This window comes from Eublepharis macularius, chromosome 18, assembly GCF_028583425.1.
Source record: "Eublepharis macularius isolate TG4126 chromosome 18, MPM_Emac_v1.0, whole genome shotgun sequence".
Classification (NCBI taxonomy): Eukaryota; Metazoa; Chordata; class Lepidosauria; order Squamata; family Eublepharidae; genus Eublepharis; species Eublepharis macularius.
The window spans coordinates 33737480-33759768 of NC_072807.1; the positions used below are offsets into that span (position 1 = coordinate 33737480).

Below are 22289 nucleotides of genomic sequence, written 5' to 3' on the forward strand. Positions count from 1 at the left end.
CACTTACAACTTCCTGGTTTTGCTCTTCCACATTCTCCTGAAACTATTTGGGAATCTGGGAAGGGTGTATAGGAGCGATACACGGGAATACTCCCTTTTTCTCTTACTCATGTGTGGTTCTTGGCGACTCTCCCCCCCACATGTGCTGAATCTACATTTTGGAAGGTTTCACTCTGGGTGTCTGAAGCAGAAAGCATTTCTCTTTGAGAAGAAACCTCCTTTTGGTTTTTTTTGGTTTTAAAGCTCAGAGTGCAGAAAGATTTGGCCCACGGGCAGACAACCACTGACCCCTCACCTAATAGCTTTGCTTTTCTTCCCATTTATGCAGGGAGACGGGGGAGGCCCCGGTGCCCTCTCTTCTGCCAAGTGGTCGACTTTCTTGAAATCCACGATGCATTGCTTTGATCAAGCCACCGATCGTCACTTCAATCTAATACAAGACGTCTTTATCGTCCACTCGGAGAACTGGGCTGAAACAAAAATATACGGGCTCTTTTCAAATGAGTGGTGAGTGCCTTTTTGCCATGTGTACGGCAAGGGGGCCTAGTTTCAGTGGATCGTTCTCCCTGAGGATAGGTACTGCTCGTGCAAGTTTGACAGCTGAGTGGAGAAGAAAATTCCCTGGCCCTTTAACAGAGATTTGACAAGGATGTTGTGATGCTATTGACCTCCTCACCATGAAAGGCTTCTGTTGCCAATTTCCACACATTATTTATTTATTTATTTATTTATTTATTTATTTATTTATTTATTTATTTATTTATTTATTTATTTATTTATTTATTTATTATATTAGATTTTTAGTCTGCTCTCCCCGCCAGGCAGGCTCAGGGCGGAGTACAACATTTCACATTACATAAATACAGTTAAAAACAGATAAAACAGTATACAAATAACATTAAAACAACTTTATACAATACAGCTTCTCTTCAGATGGCGATGATAAAATACTGCTTTTCAAGCCCTGGCTCGTATGTGGGGTGGTGGACAGATCTTTAGTGTGGCCAGTGGGGGCCCAACCTAGCCTCCTTCATATGCTTGGCAGAACATCTCTGTCTTACAGGCCCAGCGGAAAGATAATAAATCCTGCCGGGCCCTGGTTTCCTCAGACAGAGAGTTCCACCAGGTCTGTGCCAGGACCGAAAAGGCCCTGGCTCTGGTCGAGGCCAGGCAGACCTCTCTTGGGCCAGGGACCACCAACAGTTGTTTATTTGTTGAATGAAGCATCCTCTGGGGTACATATGGGGAGAGGCCTCTAACAGTACGATCCTAAACCATTGAAATCAATGGGCTTAGACTGGAGTAACTCTGTTTATGATTGCACTCTAAATCTGTTAGTAGAGACCAAACCTGGCTTGAAAGTGTTGAGTACAAGGAACTGCACCTCCCAAAAATGTTGACCACCTGCTTCTTCTTATTCCCAGGGGCTATTCGGCTGTCTGTGTCTATTCTGTTGGGGACATTACGAAAATCTTTGAAATGTCACCTCTCTTAGGTTTCACTGGCGGCTTCCCTGCTATAAGGCCTGGGCAGGTAAGGACGCTGCTTGTGGGCTTTGCTGGGGCATATGACTGGTCAGGCACTGTTGGAAAGAGGGTGCTGGGGCAGGATGCGGAAATTCCAGCTAGATGGAACATCTACAACTTCATGGAACATTCATGACTCAGGGCCAAGCTACACATGACGAATGACACTTGAACGACAAGTGGATTGAGTGGAGGGCAAGTGAACAGGGAGAAATACACTTGCCGTTCAAGTGTCATTCGTCATGTGTAGCTTGGCCCTCATGTTCTAATGGGAATTTAACCTCCTAACGGGAAGAGAAATACCCTTAATTACTTACTGGCAATACTGTTTTGCACTGGGATTCACAGTGCAATCCTAAGCAGAGTAACTCTGTTTAGGATTGCACTGTCAATTTATTAGGTCTGACCTAGATATGATTTCCATGAGTCTACTATGAGGACTAATTGTTATTTGATGTAGCCTTCTCCTCGTGTTATTTCTACTATGTAAAATGTTGGGTGGGGGGGCAGATGGACAAGAGCCTCTCCTCCCCCTGTGGTCCCATGCTGAATGAAACCCCTACGGCACTGCTAAAAGGAATTTCCACGAGGAAACTGCCTGAGGAGGTCAGGAGAGCCCTCCGTCTCCTGGCTTTCTGCAAACATTGCAAAACCGAATTGTTCAAATTCGGTTAGAACGGTAGTGAACCCCTATTGCAGGCCCGCAGACACCATAATGTCTAGCTCGGCTCATAAGAATCTGGTAAAGGCTCCGTGCTTCTGTTCCGTATGTTCCTGATACAGATCTAAAGGGTAAATAGTATGCGGTACCACCTACCTCCACTGCATCCCATATCTTCAGATGATCGTCTGCAGGATTTGAATAGGCTTGCAGGCCATGTTGAGAAGGGGAGCTGGGCTCTGTTTGCAACTCGTATCCCTGTGATCTATTGGAATCTGATGGCATTGCTCTTGTTTCCCTTTTGACAGTGTATCAAAGATGGAAAGGAGACTCCTGCGTATACCTACAAAGTGGCCCACAGTCACCCCGAAATGGTGCGACAGGTGAAGCCAGAAGCCATTTTGTTTCACAACAAGAATCACTACCAGAAGGTCTTGGTCCACCCAGTCCAGGCGACAGATGACCGTTTATACAACGTTCTTTACTTGACTACAGGTATTTGTCTTCTACCTATAGTTATTGGTGTGACGAAGCGGTTACAGTCCTTGTCTTAGATCTAAGTTTGAATGAAATCAGCCTTTTTGTAGTTTACGTATTAACCTTCTTGGGCCTGAAGTCTTCCTTTCATAGAAACATAGGGTTGGATGGGACCTCGAAGGTCATCTAGTCCAACCCCCTGCACAATGCAGGAAATTCACAACCATCCCTGCCCAACTGCCCCAGGGACCCCTGCTCCATGCCCAGAAGATGGCATATTTTCAGTTATTTTTGAAGAACGCTACTTAAGACTCATAGGTCAGAAGAGTAGAGTAAGAAAGAAACAAAGATCTAAGTGTGAAACCCTGCACAGCCACAAAACTTATTTGTTGATCTTGGACTGGTCATTTTCTCTGTTGTCTAACATAGTAAGCCAGACCTGCTGCAAAATGGAGGGGTAACGTGTTTGCCACCCTGAGCTTTTTTGGGAAAAGGCAGGGTAAAGAATATGAAATAGGTCTTGGCATCTCTGTGGCCATGGGTATATTTTTTGGTGGGTAATTTATGTTCATTTTGTAAATGTAAGTTGGGTGGGGGACCTCTTTCTTTAAGAAAAGGCATTCTTCCTTCCTACTCAAAAAGGAATGCCTCTCTAACCTACCCCAAGAACCATCTGGAAACAGATCGCCTTTTCTTGTTTTTCATCAGCTTCTGAAACTTCTAAACCATAAAAGTTCATTTTTGCAGAGTAGCCGTTCATTTCATTTCAGCGGGTTTTGTACAACAGAATTGCCCGATAGATTATGCATGCAGACATTGGGCCAAGCTACAAGTGACGAATGACACTTGAACAGCAAGTGAACAGACTCACGAGTCATTTGTACAAGTGTCATTCGTCACTTGTAGCTGGCTCAATGTCTCATTTTCTGAAGCCAAAGAAGATGTGTATTCACACACAACTGTGATGATTTATTTATCAATTTTCCACAACATGTTATACAATAAGAATCTTTTTTTAGATGAAAATCGGTAGCTTAAGGGTGACCAATGACAGATGTGGCAATTGTATTGTAAACAGTGGCAATGTGTGTGTGTGTGTAGAAGAACATAAAGTTTTTAATGCTAGGTTAGTGAGTTTGTGCGGGTACATTGCGCCGGGACACATTTGATCTTTCAAAAGATATTCTTACCATTCCTGTTACAGCTTTGGTCTCTGCCAAGCCACCTTCTAATGACACCCACTCTTCTCTCTTTCTGCAGAAAATGGAACCATTCACAAAATTGTGAATTTGCGAGATGGCCCCATCAATATCCTAGAGATTCAGCCCTTTCAAACTCCTGCAGCCATCCAGTCCATAGTTTTGGACAGTACAAAGGTAAGACCTTTGATGTTAAATTGGGTTGAGATGTATTGACCGGAAATTGGGTTGAGATGTATTGACCGGAAATTGGGTTGAGATGTATTGACTGGAAGCTCTGGGGAACCATTACCACAAGCCCACGCAAAGCTTAGAAGTATCAGCTGGCCTCTTTTTGATGACCTAGGCAAAACAAGATGTCAAAACTAAGTCACATTTGTAAGAAATGAACGGATTTGTTGCATTGCTATGGTGGCTTTCAGTTGGAGATTCAGTTGGAGGTTCCAGCTCATTGTGCAACTCAGTTTGCGGTACATATCTTCGCAGCACACTAAGGGAGTGTTTCTACATTCTATACAGCAACAGTGAGAATTTGATGGTCATGAACTAAGAAAAGAAATAGGCCCAGTACAACAGACAGGTGCTGATACAGCCATACCCGAAGAGTCATCTTCTGTGTTTCATATAAAATTGAATGCACCCCATTTGGAGGGCCAAATCAAAGACTACAAACGAAATGCAAATTAACTTGCGGGCAAAGTCATTCCCTACGGAGCTCTGAGAACTGGAGTTTTCTGTGGTCTGAACTTCAAAGAAGCTCTCTTGCTCTTCAAAGTTCTTGCCTTGAGGTGAAAGCCATGTTGGTTAAACCGTTTATGAGTTTGCATGTAAATGCCAGGGAATCCTTTTTCCCACGACTTGTGTGACTACTTGGAAGAAACCATGCCTAACTTCACCGCCCAGAGCCCCTGGGGATGGGCGGTATATAAATTGAATAAATAAATAACTTAAATATCTCCCCAATGAATTCTGTATTGGAAAGATGGCTTTGGATCTTGCCCTGCATAATCTCATTGCCGGGAGCCTAGACTTCGCCTCCTTGAAGATGTTCCTGTCTGGTACACGCCTGAGGGGCGCATGTGTGCTCCCGTCAAGGCTTTTCTATGCCAGCTGACGCAATCTGATGCACAGGTTGGTCTGTAATGTCCTTAGAGAGTTTATGCAAATGGTCTCCTGGACAGACCTCCACGCTTGGAAGCATTTACTGCAGCACAGTTCCCTTTTCATTTCTGCAGAACATTTTGCTGGTGGCTTCTGAGAATGAGGTGGTTGAGCTGCCGACAGCCATGTGTGAGGTTTATAAGGGCAACTGTGCGAGCTGCGTCCTGGCGAGAGATCCTTACTGTGGATGGATCAATGGGACATGCACTTCTGTTTATACCACCAGGTATGCCCAGTCATGCACATCCTTAGTCATTTGAGTTCATGTGTTCAGCCGTGGCCTCCACATTCTCTCTCTCTCTCCACACCTTTCCCTGTGCAGCATGACTTCTCATGTTCTCGGCAAGATGGCTTTCTAGTTCATCATCCAAAGTCCTGCTTTCTACTTCAGAGTCTGCCTCACAAAAGCTGATACTAGAATAAATGTTAGACTTTAAGGTACCTCTGGACTTCTGTTTTGTTTTGCTACAGTAGACGAGCAACCACTACCCCACTGGAATTATGGGAACAGACCAGTCTTATTTTGGGTCTAGAATTTTGACCTGGCTTTCTTTCTCATTTCCCTTTTTAGAAAATCGTCGCAGTCTCTATCCCATGACGTCTCTCAAAACAGCTGTGATGCACACAGCAGTGACACAGGTACTGATCACAAAATATGATTCGTCGCCGACAGCCTTTTTGCTTCTCAAACGCAGCTGGCCTATAGCTATATCGGTTCACTAATCAAGATCAACACAAAGAGCTGGGTTGATGGACCAGCCCTCGTGCATGCCCAACTGATTACATAGGGCCAAACTACAAGTGACAAATGACACTGGAATGGCAAGTGTATTCCTCCCTGTTCACTTGTCCTCCACTTGCCATTCAAGTGTCATTCATCACTTGTAGCTTGGCCCATAGCTGGCATCCTTCCGAGATTTTGTGATGCATTTCCTGTTTTGTTTATGGTCCACCAATCTCTGGGTGAGGCCCTGGTACTGCTACCTCTCAGTTCAGGAGCGAACCTTGAAAGATTCGCTTTTTTGCAATTTTGCTCCCATACAATATACGCACCATACACATACTACATCATGAAGAGTACACATGTGCATCAATTAAAGCTTTCTCCTTCAAAAGACACCTGAGCAAAGTGTCCACCTCTTCCTTGGCTTGATCTTGTCTTTTGAAAGGAAAAAGCAAAACCAGAATATGTGCATGCACATGAACACCCTTCGTGATTGACTCAGTTCTTCATCCTGTGGAGCTCAATCATAAAAAAATCTCCAGTGACGGAGGGCCACCTGAGATTATCCAAAGCTGGATTGTTGCATAAGAATAATTCATGATGATTAAGTTGTTTATAAGACAGTATTGATTTAATTGAGCAGCAGGTAAGTAGATAACTTTTCATGCAAATATTTACAGCCTAAGGGTGGTGAACACCCTCTATTTCTTTCATATGGAAGGGAGTGCCTCTGCGTGTTAGGCTAGGCCTTTGTTTTCTTTAATGGAGTGACCATTAAGTCGAACAGGATACTTTGCCTCCCGGCAATACCCCAAAACTGTTCATATTTGGGCTGTTTCCCCATGTCTTAAACACCCATTCTGTCAACTGATTTCTGCCATCACCATTTCCAAAACGGAGGCAGGCAGTTGTGATTCCATTTCTGTGGTGCCATGAAAAAGGAACCATAACTGCCTGCCTCCGTTTTAGAAATGGTGATGTCAGAAATGGCGTGACAGAGCCGCCAGCATTCCGTGAATGTTTAAGATGAGAGAAAAGGTCCTTGTGGTACAAATTCACTTTGGGCCTTTTCACTGCTAAAGGCAGATGAAAAGGTATCTATGTCCTATGGTTGTCAGAAGTATATCAGAGCTTTAAATAACATGACTCAGGGCCAAGCTACAAGTCACGAATGTCACAGGTTGGACACTTGTCAGCTTCCCTCAAGTTCTGATGGGAAATGTAGGCGTCCTGGTCTTGCAGTTTGGCTCTCTGACTGCTGTCCAATGGACTTTTCAACTGTCACTTGTCTAACATTCCGCCAAGCTGCCTACATTTCCCATCAAAACTTGAGGGGAGCTGACAAGTGTCCAACCTGTGTCAGGCGTCACTTGTAGTTTGGCCCTCAGTTCAATTAAAACTTCTGTTCAGTTGAAATTCCGTTAGTAGTAGGAGAAATAGGAATAAAAGCTAATCAAAATGGAAGCTAAACACCACATACAACCTCTAGGTTTCCTTCTAGACCAGGGCCATTTTCACATGTCTTAACCGTCATGCAAAATCACGCAGATCTCACAGAACGACGGTGTCTTCATGGCACGATTTCCCATCATGACTCCATTTTGTGGCACGATGATGTCAGAAATTGTGCCACGAAATGGAATCATGATGAGAAATCGCACCATGAAGACGCTGTCATTCCGTGAGCTTTGTGCGACGGTTAAGACATGTGAAAATGGCCCAGCTGTCATCATTACTCAAGATGAATTCAAAAGGAAAATGTTGTCAGGAATTAAATTAAATTAAATTAAAGAATTAAAACAATAAATTAAACAGAGCAAAGTTACCAGCTGGCTGCAACGTTCACCATGTTGATTCAACTTTGACTAAAGCTTCCTCCCATGTGGGAAGTGGAGCTGCAAACGATGCAGGCCCTCAGATGCATCGTGTCCTTTCACCATTTCTTCTTTTTGAAATATCTCTTCTCCAGGAGAGGCTAGAGAGACGTCTTGCGAACATGTCCTACCATCATCTCGCTACTATCTGAATTGCTCCCTCGAATCTCATCATGCCACATATGCCTGGTTCCATAAGGACAAGATAGTTGCACGTTGTGCCCACGGTGTTAATCCCTGCACGCATTTTATAGACCAGATTTCTCCAGAATCTTATGGCAACTATTCCTGTGTTTCCCAGGAGGACTGGTTTAAGCAGACGCTTGTGACTATGTGTCTGATGGAAACTTCTAGAGATCAAAATATAGTGATGATGAAAAATTACCCAATAGCCACGGATCCCTCTCACTCCCAGAAGACTGAACAGCCATATAGCCCCCAGACACTGCTGATGCCACCTGGTAACTGGGCCACCACAGCATCCTTTTCTTTCTGGCTCGGACTACTGCATGGGGTGGTGGTTTTCTTTCTTCTCAAGTGATGACCAACTTTCCTACCACTCCTGTCAATATGAATAACTGTGCAGCGTTGTTTAAAATTCTGGGATCTCCCAGGGTGGCGTTTGAGAAGTAATTCTCATGTATTCGAGGTGAGGGCCTGGAAAAGCTGCAGCCCCAAAGACTGTTACATATATTTATGTATTTATTTTTTTAAGTTATTTGCTAGTTTTCTATTCCGCACTGTCAATGGATCGGTTGCCAAGGCAGTTTACAGTTCTTGGTTGAAATGTGTTTTTTTAAAAAATAATAATTAAAAGGAACAATGATAATAGCGGAAGTGCAAATGGTTAAGAAGCATCTGCCTTAAAATCAGCAATCAGACTGTGGGCATAAAAAATAACTGCAGAAAAACATCCATGTTATTGTAGAAAAGAGCAAGAGTCCAATAGCACCAATAAGACTAACAAAATTTGTGGCTTTCATGAGCCACAGCTCACTTCTTCAGATAGGATGTTATTGAAACAGTAGAGACTGGTAAACTATATTAAGACTTTTTAGTATTAAAGATGATAACTGATGGGTAATAAGCTAACTAAATATGTACATACACAGTGCCTACTTTTAGAAAAAAATCACTGACTGGCACCAAAAAAAAAGGCTCTGTCAGGTGTATAATTGTATGGATACTGTTCAGACGTCTGGTGTGACATCAAGAAAGATCCTATAGCCCCTCTTGAGTGGGGGGGGGGGTACAGAGAGTAGCGTCTCTGAGGGCAACTTCAGTTAATGTGCAGCTTCGCACGAGAGCAAGAAGCCCTGAATCCCACACGGGTGGGCTTTAAATGCAATATAACCAGTACTATGAATTGGGCCCCAAAGCAAATTAGCAATCAGCATCGTTGTTTGCAAAAGCATCAAAATAAATTTCCTATAATGCAAGGCTGCTGGCAGTCATTCATCTTGTACTAACTGTACCTCCAGAACAGTCTTCAAGGGAAGCCCCAACAGGAGCTCATTACATTAATCTAACCCAGCCATGATCACTGTGTGTGCAAGTCCTGCCTCTCAGGCACATAGCTTGTGGCCAACAAAAATTGGGCAAGGGCGCTACATTCCAGAGAGTTTTCATCTGTAGATGTGGACCAAATAGTGTGACCAAGCTGCTAACCTCCTTCTTTAGGGGAAATGCAATCCCTTCTGGAAGAGACTGACTTCCCAACCCCTCACTGGCTCTCTTGCTATCCATCAGTCTCTTACCTGGATTGAACTTCAGTTTCTTAGCCCTTGTCCAATCTATTCCCACTTCCAGGCATGGGTTCAGCATCAGTAACTGACTAATTAAGTTGATGGTACCCCAGACTTTGCGGCTCACAAGCAAAACAAAAAATAGGGCATGTCATAGGGCTGTGGACCTCGGGGTTCTGATTCAGGTTTTTAACCCAAATCGGGCCCAATTTGGGTAGATTCGGTGTTCCCAAATTGGCTCCAGCATTGTTGAGCCAATTCGGAAATACCGAAGCAAAGCTTTCTGAAGTGCTTCGGGTGCATGTCATTTCTTAGGAAGAGGTGCCACTATCCCTAACTTACTGACTCAGTGGCACCAGTGAAAGATTACTTTGAAGCACAGGACAAGAGTTTAGGTGCAGGGCAGGGAAACTGACTTGGCACTGCCATGTGCTATTGACATGATTTAGAACATCCACTGTCTTGCCTTACTCTGGTGCAAAAGAGGAATGCTTTGTAACCATGAGTGATGTGATTGAAGTCTCCGGGGCCCATGTCACAAAAGCTGTAAAGGGAGTAATCTTGCATGGTTGACTTGATCTACCAACGTGTCTTATTCTTGCACAGGAAAGAAGCATAGGTGGGATCTTGTAACTTGGTTTTATGATGCCTTAGTGGTCTTTGAAGATATGCCCCTGAGAAATGCCTTAATGGATCAGGTTCAGATTCCATAATTCAGATCCCCATAATTCTTTGCAGGGCTCTCGGGAAGTGCTAAGTGGCTTCTCCACAAATGGGCTGCCTTCTGCTGCCCTCCCTGCACACAGATTGTCCCCAGTTCTTTGCAAGTCCATTTGGCAAACTTGAGTAATTTTGTGAGTGTAAATTCCCACAGCATGTGGCTTCTTTTGTGAGTGTTCCCCATCCTTTTCTTGTCTTCTCATTTTTCCAGTCAGGTGCAAGAACATGAGCTGTACAAGACAAGTTTTCCGTGCAATAGATCCTCAGAGTGCGGAAATCTCCTGTCTTTGTTTCCAGTGGTAGAAAAGTTTATTACATTTCCATCTCTGCCCTCACACGTTTCTTGAAAGAGGTTGATGGGATCCTTTTCCCAAAGAGGAAAATAATAATAGAAATCTGAGGCGCGTGCTGAAATGAAGAAACCTCAGTTGCTAACTCTCTTCAGACTATAGGGTTTTCTCACGGCACTACCAAAGAATGGATGGTTCCATATTGTTCACATGAGACCTGATTAAGCATGTTTGGTGATGCATACGTGTAGACTCCATATGAACAGAGTCCTTACATGTGATAGGGTCACCATGTTCCACCCCAGTCAGCCCCTTCCAGTCATTCCAAATAAATTTCCAATCAGGGCTGCTATTTGAAGTCATCTTCTATTTTGACTTTCTCAAGGGCAATAAATGATGGCTTTGACCAGTCATTCCGTAATTGACCATTCCATTCCATAATATATTGGGGCCACCACAAAGAAGGCTACGTTGTGTTAAAATTCCATTGATGCCTAGCTCTAGAACAAGATAGAGACCTCTGCTGCCTTGGTGAGATTGGGGGTCCTATATATAGTGAATCTGAAACCTTTCAAACAATACATTTGATATATGTTTACTTTTCTCGTTAGTTCGTACGTTGCAATTCTTATCTGGACATTCTAAGAAATTAATGGGACTTAAATTATGAGTAAGAAGATTTTGAGTTGGAGGACAAAACAGATTTGCAACTGGGGCCAAATGTGGGTAGCTGTCTCTCCGTTGACTGTCAGGTGGATCTGGTGGAATGGGAGGAGCCTTTCTCTGGGCTTCCACAGACTTAAACAAAAAAAAAACCCCACAACTTTTCAGCTGCATTACAAAATCTGTTCTGCATGGCAAAGCACTTTCAAGGAATGACTTTGCCATATGGAACTTACTTGAAGAAGAGAATTTTGTCTCATATTTTGTCTCAATGTGTTCTCTGTTCTGTTGATTCCCCACTCCTCCACTTGAAGTCAGCTGGGTGACTTTGGGTCAGTCACAGCTCTCTCAGAGCTCTCTCAGCCCCACCCACCTCACAGGGTGTTTTGTTGTGGGGATAATAATGACATACTTTGTAAACCGCTCTGAGTGGGCATTAAGTTGTCCTGAAGGGCGGTATATAAATCGAATGTTATTATTATTTGTGTGTGCGCAGTACACTCATTTCCTTGTTTCTCTTTGTTGTCCATGGAGACATCTCTCAAGCCAGGCTCATGTCTGGTTTTGAATTGCATTCTTGAGATAAACTGTGAAATTAAACTATGTTCTCCTTTTGGCTAAGTGGAAGTTTGAAGTCCTCCACATCTGTGCTTCCAAGACAAGGAGACATTACCTTATTTGCACTACACATTCTTCATATATTGTTTCAAAGATCCTATATTCCTTCATTGGCAGCCAGTGAAGAAAAGCTTTTATTTTTTTCCCTCTAAGCACTTTAATATAACTTATAGATTATTAATGGACTTGATAGGTTGCCATGTTTGTATGTATACAAATATATATATATATATATTATATAGTCGCAGAAAAACGGACTGTTTTGTATTTGGTTTGAAAAAGAGGGCATTTCAATAAAGTTTTGTCACAATTGACTGGAGTAAAAATGGCTACGTGGATTCCTAACCCACCAACTGTCTGGTCTAGGTACTTGGCACACAAAGCCATCTGCATTACTCTCCGATGCTGCATTCTTGGCTCAGTTATTTGTCTATTGCTTCAAGCCCCAGCTAGGCATGGTATGTGTGCACAACATGTGTGCATGTGGCTATGAGGTTCTGGAATAAGGGATGTACTTTAGGTCTCCTGGAAATTCCAACCTCAGATGTTTCTGGATCCCTGGGGCAGCTGGGCGTAGTGAATTTGGCTGTCCTATGACTATGAATGGGTCTATCATAATGAGTACTCATTTTACCAACCTCGGAAGGATGGAAGGCTGAGTCAACCTTGAGCCAGCTATTTGAACCCGGCTTCTGCCGGGATCGAACTCAGGTCGTGAGCAGAGCTTGGGCTGCAGTACTGCAGCTTATCACTCTGCGCCATGGAGCTCATTGAATCTCTGAATACAGAGGTTCCCTTTATGTGCTATGGTTAGTAGCCATTCATAGACTTCTCCTCCATGAATCTGTCTAAGCAGCCTTTAAAGCTATTTATTTATTTATTTATTTATTTATTTATTTATTTATTTATTTATTTATTTATTTATTTATAATCCGTCTTTCTCACTGAGATTCAAGGCAGATTACACAGCGTGAGATTAGTGCAGCCAGTTTCAAGGACATTTCCATAGACAATGCCATCGGGTAAATAAACACGATTTTACAAAGACATAGCATTAGTAAGAATCCAATACAGAGTTGAAGAAATGCTGAAACAGAACATAAGCAATTCTAGGACTGACATTAGACCACATGAAGCATAGGTAGCTCATAGGAGTACATATTTAAGACAACAGTTAGTACGTAAGGCAACATAGTGGTGAAGTCTATGGTCCTTAACTCATTTGTGAAGCATCTGAGAGTCCCTACAATACAAAAGCCTTTTTGAATAATTTGGTTTGGCATCACTTGTGGAAAGCTAGGAGAGTGGGGGGGGGTCTCCTGACCTCCTCAGGCAGGCCATTCCACAGGGTAGGGGCCACCACAGAGAAAGCCCGTGTAAGGGTTTCGCTCATGTGTTCGTAGCCCATGCTGCACTGAGAATCCCACCATTTAAATACTCATTGAGAAGTATTTCCTTTTGTCTGTCCAGAAACCTATTTCCTAACTACTTCATTGGACGCCCCCTAGTTTCAGGATTATGGGAAAGGGAAATGCAGTTTAGTCTATCTGCTTTCTCGAGCCTTTGCATAATTTTATAAACTCAAGAACAGGCAATCTTTGCCCTGTTCCACAGTCCCCCAGTTGATCACCAAAATGAGGCATGCGTTGTGTTTTGCAGAAAGCAACGTTTTTACAAAACATCTCCTATACATCTGGGTAAGTCCTCATGGTGGATAACTTAAAAAGTTATCCAAACTCCCAAACTTTTATCTAGCACTTGGAAGCTGCAGCAGCAGCAGCCGGTAGGTCTGGAATGTGTAAGCTTTAAGGAAGTCAGAGGAAACTTGAGCCATGGCTAATTGGCTTGATTATAGCCTTCAAGAGAAATGTCTTTCCTACAGAAATGCCATGGTTCTATGAATGATGTTGGAGTCATTGGTTACTTTCCATTGGAATGTCTTTGCTCACTGGGTCAGTAAGACCATACACTCTGCTTGTGGTTTACAGGAACATCTACTTAAAGCATAGGTTTTTGCTCATATCCTGTATATTTTTGCTCATATCCTGGAACACCTTTAAAGCAAACATCCTCTTTGGGACTACAAACAGGTAACACAAGGCCTGGGAAAAAAGGCTTTGGACTCTTCTCTCACATCTGCCCCCAAATGTTGTTGGTAGGTAAAGTATATGAAATACTGGCATTTTAAAAACTTTTAATGATTAATTAGGAAACTATAAAGCTCCACAGTCTAGTGGGGTGCCTGGGCAACTTGCCCATACTCTGTGCCTCTGGTCTAGCGCTCTCCTCTTGCTCAGAAATATGCATTCAATCTGGGTAGAAAAGAAATACAGAAATGCAGGGCTTTTTTTCAGGGGGAACGCGGGGGAACGGAGTTCTGGAACCTCTTGAAATTGGTCACATGGCCAATGGCCCCACCCCCTGATCTCCAGACAGAGGGGAGTTGAGATTGACCTCCGTGCCACTCAGCGAGGCCATTGGCCATGTGACCATTTTCGCCAAGGGCAACCCACTGAGTTCCACCACCTCTTTTTCCAGAAAAAAAGCCCTGCAGAAATGTCACATATAGCCATTCATAGTTATATGGCTGTTTCCTTTATTGATTATGAACCTGCTTTGGTCAGAATATGTACGATTACCAACAGGCGGAGAGAAAAATCTCTTGCCTCCTTAAGAGAGGCTTGGTGGGATACGATTTACCAGGCGATGGTATTTATATCCCTGCTATGAAAAGCTTCAACTGCCCATTTCTGTGCATTCAGCTTTGATTAAAGGGACAGGACTTTTTTCTCCTGTTGGTAATCTGTACAAGTCAGACAGTCGGTCTATCTGGCATAACTTTATCTGCTGCAATCAGGAACAGGTTCTAGAGTTTCAGGTACAGAAGATCTTCCACCACTATCTGCTAATGGGAAATGCCGCAGATTAAAATGTAAAGCATGTGCTCTGCTTCTGAACTGTAGTCCGTCCTCTCTTGGCTCTGAAAAGCAATCGTGCCCTAGGAGTGCGGGATGATATTGGGTTGGATTGTTAACCAAGACTCTCTTCTGTCATTTGTGCTCCGGTGACTTCTCGGTTAGGCTACTGTGATGCTTTCTGTATGGGACTGTGCTTGTAGACTGTCCAAGAAGCTCACTTGGTATTGGAAATCCACCATTGTCCTGCTGACAGATGGAACTATCATATGGCGTCTACTGTAAGACAGGTTCATTGGTTGTCAAAGTATTTCTGAGCACAACTCAAAATGTTAATTTTGCCCTTTGAATGCACTCATCTTCCTATGTCTTGACTACCTTCATGGAATACCTTTTGCCAAATGGACATCTTCCTCCACTCTACCCCAAACATCATATCTATCAAAGTTATCTTGCTGAGAGAAGGGCGGAATACACTAGCCATTATGGGAAACAGGGCCTTTTCTGCTACATCTCCAATGTTTTGCAATAGGAGGAAAGTTTCTCTGCTGTCCTTCAAGAAGGAATTTTCCTTCTTGAATCTGTCTTTGTTAATGAGTTGATGTTTAATTTAGTTCTGCTGGTTTTGCATTTATTTGCTTGTTGAGTTTTCAGACTATTTTTGTATTCTTAGAAGGGTTTTTTTTGTACATTGCTTTGAAATTTACTGAGCTATAATATTACAATCACTTCCAAATAAATAAAACAAAAACCCAGAATCACTTTGCAGGCAGAAACATGCCACCGATAGTTGGTGTGAACCTGTCCTGCTAATTGAATCCAAAAGTTTTTCATATCTACATTTTATATTACCTAGGGCTTTGTGCATCGCTTGCTTTGGATTGCCAAACCTTTTATCTCAGAGCCAAACTACAAGTGATGAATGACAATTGAACGGCAAGTGTATTCCTCCCTGTACACTTGCCCTCCACTTGCTTGCCACTCGATCCACTTGCCGTTCAGGTGTCATTCGTCACTTGTAGCTTGGCCCTCAGTCTTGGAAACTATTTGTATTCCAGGCACGAGTTAGTAGTTGGGAACAAAGAAAAGAAGCAGTTTTTCAAGCTATTGTTTCTTAACTGGTATTCATTCGGTGGGTGAGAAGAGTTTGTTACCAGCAGGGTTGCCAACTCTAGGCTGGGAAATTCCTGGAGACTTGGGGGTGGAGCCTGGGGAGGGGAGACTGATGGATGAGATGATGTGCAGCCAGGGTCAACTAGGAGTTTCATCCATTCTCGTGGTGGTTTGCCACTTTCCAAATTCATAAACGCTTCTGAAGAACTTGGGTTTATTGTATGGGAATTCACCCCCAGCTAGCCGCATCGTCTCTCCTATTTACAGCAAGTGGAAAGGGTGCACTTCCTCATACTTGGCTTGTAGAAGGATGTGTGCGTTTTTCTGATGTGGGTGGAGTGTTACAAAGGATAAGCACAGTGCCACTTTGTCATTGTGCAGCAGACTGCTTTTGTGTGTGTGTGTTTTTTTTCCTGAGGGAAGTAGCCTCACGTGAGATTTCTGACTTTCTCTTTGGCCGTCGGCATGACGGCTGTGTGTCACTTTCATGAGGTTATTTTCCGCCTACACACCGGCCAATTGACTTATTTTTATTTCTTCATTTAGGGGATTTCTGTGTTGCTGCTTCAGAGTCCTGCTCCAGGCGGCTTATGATTAAAACAAGTAATAATAGAAAAACAAGCCATTGGATATAAGTAGCATAAAAACTATCTTTAAAGCAGAAACATGACCTGAATGGCCCAGGCTAGAGTGAATCCGATTTCAGATGCTAAGCAGGGATGGGACATCACTAAGGAAGTCCAGGGTCACTATGCAGGAGCAGGCAGTGGCAAACCACTACTAAAGGTCTCTTCTCTTGAAAACCCCACTAGGGGTCGCCATAAGCCAGCTATGACTGGACAGCACTTTCCATCCACTACCAAAGCAGAAACTGATACTTTTTAAAAACTGGTAAGAGAAAACCCCTAATTAAAAGTCTGGGTAAAAAGGTGTGTTTTGGCCCCGTACCTAAAAGACAGTAAAGCAGGCACCAGGTGAGCCTCAAAGGGGAGGGCATTCCAGAAGTGAGGTGTCACTACAAAAAACACCCTTTCTCTAGTCATGCCCTAAAGGGGCACAGAGACCAGGATTTGAGAAGCGGATCTTAATAAGAGCTCCCTGAGATAGATTTTCCTGTGCTGGTTTAAACTGAATGCCTTGAACCAGCTTGCATAGTGCCAGCTGTGAAGGACTCAAACCAGAACAGCTACATGCAGGGCTTTTTTTCAGCAGGAACGTGGTGGAACGAAGTTCTGGCACCTCTTGAAAATGGTCACATGGCCGGTGGCCCTGCCCCCTGATCTCCAGACAGAGGGGAGTTTAGATTGCCCTTCGCGCCGTGCGCTGTGTGCGGAGGGCAATCTAAACTCCCCTCTGTTTGGAGATCAGGGGGCGGGGCCACCGGCCATGTGACCATTTTTGCCAAGGGTGATTTAAACTTTAAAAAACTCCCCCCTTGTTCCAGCTGACCCAAAGTGACGTCATTGTGCAGTCCTGAGTTCCACTACTGAGTTCCACCACCTCTTTTCCTAGAAAAAAAGCCCTGGCTACATGTATTTCCATATTCACAGATCAGCTCCCTACTTTTGTGTAAAGTGAATGGTGGGCTGAGGAACTTTTTAAAGGAAGAGGGGTGTGTGTATCTGTAGCAGTGTGTGTGAGTGGGAAAGAGAGAGAGAAAGAGAGAGAAATGAATGAACGAACAAACCCTCTCCTGTCATTCTTCACTGTGCTCTGTTGGAAGCATTTTCTCCCATGCAAATATATGAGCTGTTCTGGATCTTCTCACAGTTTTTGGAAGACTAGCAGCTCCCCAGACCTCCAGTTTGGATCAGAGAAGGAATTTAACCTCTCCGCACACGTAACCCTGAATGATTTTGTCAGTTAAGCTAGAAGAATCTGACTGCATCTGGATTCTAAGGGGCAAGCTCTGTGAGACGTTGGAGTCATGTGACCAGATGTGTCACTTGGTTCTAAAAAGCAGCCATGGGGACATCTAGATTGGGGCTGCAGTGTTGGAGATGTAGTGATTAACTCCTCCTTGCTACATCTCCACTTGGAAATGTTTTAAACACTGTTTTGAGTGAAGGGAAAGACCGGTTATCCCTTTTAAGCTTGTCCTTTCCCCTTGTGACATTTTTTTGTTTGTACCTTTATTACAACTTCTCCTTCTTTACCGTAAATTTTTACCTCAGGAGGGCTCTGGTCACAACCAACTTTTTTCAACACACTCAGATCTTAATAATAATAATAACATTTGATTTATATACCACCCTTCAGGACAACTTAATGCCCACTCAGAGCGCTTTACAAAGTATGTCATTATTATCCCCACAACAACACAACCTGTGAGATGGGTGGGGTCGCGAGAGCTCCAGAGAGCCGTGAATAGCCCAAGGTCACCCAGCTGGCTTCAAGTGGAGGAATGGGGAATCAAACCCGGTTCTTCTGATTAGAGTCCCGTGCTTTTAACCACTACACCAAACTGGCTCTCCAGTTCTCAAGATCTTCAAGTGTTCTCTACTTTATCTAGGCCTTTTTACCCCAAGAACACACTGAGGGTTTGAATTCCACTGCCAACTCCACCTCTAGCACTTTGCCCTGTTGTGTGACCCAAAAGGCTTTCACTGCCACCAAAGGCTTTTGCCTTAGATTTCTTCTGTTTAACTGGTATTATCAGAAGACTTATTTATAGATGGTAGTAGGACAGAATGGTCAGCACACAGGAGTGGCTGTGAGGAAATGAAGGGATCTTTTTTTGCTTAATCAAAAGTGGAATTTATGTATAGGTACATAAGTGTGAATGGTTGCAGTATTGGTTTCAGAATAGGTTCATAAGCTTGGTAGTTTCTAAAATAATTTTATTTTCTTCAAGGTATGTTCACAGACACAGTCACGCATACTCATTTTTCATCCAGCTCTTTGCTAACAGAATAAACTCTTCTCTCATCCACATGGACATAGATTCACACAGGCCTTTCCACACAGCTTATCTCTCTCTGAGGGCCAAACTACAAGTGACACCTGACACTTGTTGGACACTTGTCAGCTTCCCTCAAGTTTTGATGGGAAATGTAGGCGTCCTGGTCTTGCAGCTTGACTCTCTGACTGCTGTCCAATGGACTTTTCAGCTGTCACTTGTCCAACATTCCGCCAAGCTGCCTACATTTCCCATCAAAACATGAGGGAAGCTGAAAAGTGTCCTACAAGTGTCAGGTGTCACTTGTAGTTCGGCCCTGAGACACACGCAGACTGACTCAGGCTGACACACAATTTGCTTGACTTAGATAGAATTTCTCAGAACTCTACATAGATTCACTGAACTTGAGAGAATGAACACTTTTTCCCAGTACCTTGACTAAAAACTGCACTTCACTCTGTCACCCTAGGGTACAGCTACCATTGATCGCTTCGCTCACTCATCCAGCCCTGCTCCTTTTCACATCAGAGGTTTGTATTTAAACTCACGTCACAAATAAATAAAACCCTCACGTTAACCAGCAGAAATAAAGTACAATAACTTATTTACATGCAAAACCTTATACTCTCTTGTCAAGAATCAAATTACAAATCTGGAGTTTTGGTCATACTCCAACGTATACTGTAGTTTGACCTTTAAGGGAACTCTATTCCTCTTTTCTTTCCCCACAACAGTAGGGGAAGTGTTACGTTTCTGGTTTTAAAATTCTGCTTAGGGAGAATCTTAAAACACACTGAAAATTTCACATCATGCGTTTCACTGTAAAGTGGAATTTTGCACTAAACTTTTAACTGTGACTTTGGCTACATGAGGACATGACATGACCGTTGATTACAGCAGAATTTTCTCCAAAGTTTCAAAACACAAGATATCTTGAACTTGGTTCAAGAGCCCCATCAAAAGCAGCATGCTATGTTCTCCCCTCCACACACATCATTATCAATGTCATTAATATAAAATGAACAAATAAAACTTCTCTATTGGTCAAATTATGCAATACCATAATATGGTCTAGTGATGTGTTTCTTGTTAACCTAAAAAAAAGCCACAAGAATGGGAAAGGCCCTGATTCAGTTTAGGGCTGCAGGGACAGTCAAATGCAACTTAACTCTTTATGTTTTTTTTAGAAAATGCTGTCTTTAAGCTTCCCCACTGCTTATTGTGTTTTCTGCTTTATACATACTGACAGGGGTCATTTCGTAGAAAAGGAGCTGGAGGAACTCATTAGCATAACTCATTAGCATAACTCATTAGCATATGCCACGCCTCTTGACATCACCGGAAGTGTGTCATTAGTATAACTGAATTGCATATGCCACACCCCCTGACATCACCTATTCTGGCTGTTTTGGACCCAATCCTGGCCATTCAGGGCCGAAATTGGGCCCAAAATGGCAAAAGGGGCTGAAAATGGCTGAAAAGGGGCCCAAAATTGACAGGATCGGGCCGCTGATGAGCGGGATAGTGATCCACCACCCATCAGAGGCCCGATCTGGACTGTTTCGGCCCCAATCCAGGCCGAAATGGGCCCAAAATGGCCAAGAATCAGGTGGGCGGGGCAACCTGACACGTGACCTCTTTGGGGAACGGCCAGAATTATGTTCCTGTGCATTCCCCCTCGAAATGAGCCCTGCATACTGAGATGATGGCTAAATTAGAGGGTCATTTTTTCTGATTCCTTGGCTGGGGTTTAAAGTTTGAATTCCTGAGTCAACATCTTCCTGAACGAACGACTTGGCTTGCTTGCACTACGGTGTGTGTGTGTGTGTTTCTAACGATCAGGGAGACCTGATTTTTCTGGGGATAATGGAACAACTAGAAGGGTTTTTTAAGCTCCTACACTCCATGACATTTTTCTCATTTTCTCAGTTTACCCCTTGGAGTAAACATCAGTATCAATAATAAGTAATACGAGAATGCAGCTAGGTAACCTGACCTCTTTCTTACACAATGATGTTATCCAATATCATGTATCACATCCCGGGAAGCAAAGTGACAGATTATGATTCATTAAATGAAAACTTTGTAGTCCAGCCTTTTCTGGATTTCTAGAAATTTTCTTCTGATACTGGAAGCAGGAATGCCCCTTCTGTGTCACGTAAACAATACTCCCATTCAGGACCTGAGATTTCTCATTCAAGAACGGCCATGTAAATGCCTCTCCCTCTGATAACAGGAAGGAAGGCAGCCTGGCAAATATTACAGGGACTTCTTGAAGAGGGGACTAAAGAAGGCTAGGCTTCTCTGTAAACAGAGTTAAGTCATAGAGGGATTCTCCGAACTGCCGAGAAGTGTTGCATCTTCCCCCCCCACCACCAAGTGTCTCATTTTCTGTAGCACCTGCAATCTGCCAGTTGTGAGTCTCTGCCAGTTTGACTCATAGAAGTCCCATTATTCTCTCACTGTCTCATAGTATCTGCGTTGCCTCATGATTATTCACTCCAACTCATTCCCAATAACCTATACGTAAGAGGCAAAACTCAGATTACAATAAAAATGCTTATCTCTAACAACAACACCCCAGTTATTTCAACACCACAAATCTAGGAATTTTACTCCTTTATTCTTTCTACAGGTATACCTATTTAAAGGGATCATACTGTTTGCGGTAATCATGTATGTGCTTTTAAAAGACTATCTAGTTCATATTATATTGTTCTTCCTCTGTGGAAACTCAGGGCAGCGGACATGGTTCTCACCTGCTCTGTTTTATCTTCGCAGCAACCCTGTCAGGTAAGTTAGATTGAGAGAGGGGGACAGGCCCAAGGTCACAGAGCGAGGATTTGAACCCAAACCTCCCCAGTTCAACATTCTACACTCACTTGGTCCACTTTTTTCTGTGTTCAAGATTAATGTATGGGTCAAATTGGCAGCTGCCCATTTGTGTGCATTCTTGGTGGTGAGCAAGTCAAGATGGCTCCCACACTTCTGTTATTCCACATGATATTCAAAACCGTAATATTAAAGAGAGAATTTTTAAAAAGAGAGAGATATTAAAATGGTGATAGACTGAACATCTCAGGAGAGCACTTTTATAGTCCAGGGCAACAGTTATTGTAGGTATACCATAGGGGTTTACCAGTATTCTGTAATCCTAGTCTTATTGCTTTGTTCGTCGGTCCATATTAAACTGGATGGTACCAGCAGTCTGATTCCAGATACAGTACAGGGAGCGGTCTTAGTGATTCTGGGGCCCTGGCCAAAAGGCCAGGATGGGGCCTATTGGGTACTGTATTGTATTGTATTGCGAATTTATTGTATGTGGCCATAGGCCTTCACAATCTATTGTGTACTGAGCCTAGAGCTCAGAATGATTGCAGCCCAGAGTGATTTCAGTCAAAACAATGCTCTTTATTGCAAGCCAGAACAGACAGATGACAGCAGATACTACTCACTAGAGAATGCTTTTGTTAGGATTAAACAGAGGCTAATTGACATGGAGATGCAAGACCTTAGAAGCCTCACTTTGGGACATTGCTCTCCTGTTCAATGGGGGATTCCATTTAGTGATGCGCCAGCAGAGTATTTTTCCTGTTCAATCGATCCCTGTATTCGAAGGGCATTTATGTTGGCCCGTTTTAATGTGCTCCCTTCTGCTGTACTATTTGGGAGATTCAAAAACATCCTATTTGGAGAAAGGTTAT

The 22289-nt window shown here is 43.2% G+C and overlaps 1 protein-coding gene across 1 annotated transcript in view; it reads left to right on the top strand.

Moving 5' to 3' along the window:
- The window catches only part of SEMA7A (semaphorin 7A (John Milton Hagen blood group)), a 48977-nt gene extending 37006 nt beyond the window's left edge, over positions 1 to 11971 (top strand). Inside the window, exons 8-14 of the mRNA XM_055002707.1 lie at positions 329 to 507; positions 1425 to 1533; positions 2496 to 2682; positions 3925 to 4040; positions 5099 to 5250; positions 5596 to 5663; positions 7718 to 11971. Of these exons, the coding sequence (XP_054858682.1) occupies positions 329 to 507; positions 1425 to 1533; positions 2496 to 2682; positions 3925 to 4040; positions 5099 to 5250; positions 5596 to 5663; positions 7718 to 8163 (1257 nt within the window). The 3' untranslated portion in view covers positions 8164 to 11971. The remainder of the gene's footprint in view (positions 1 to 328; positions 508 to 1424; positions 1534 to 2495; positions 2683 to 3924; positions 4041 to 5098; positions 5251 to 5595; positions 5664 to 7717) is intronic.
- Positions 11972 to 22289: the final 10318 nt, after the last annotated feature.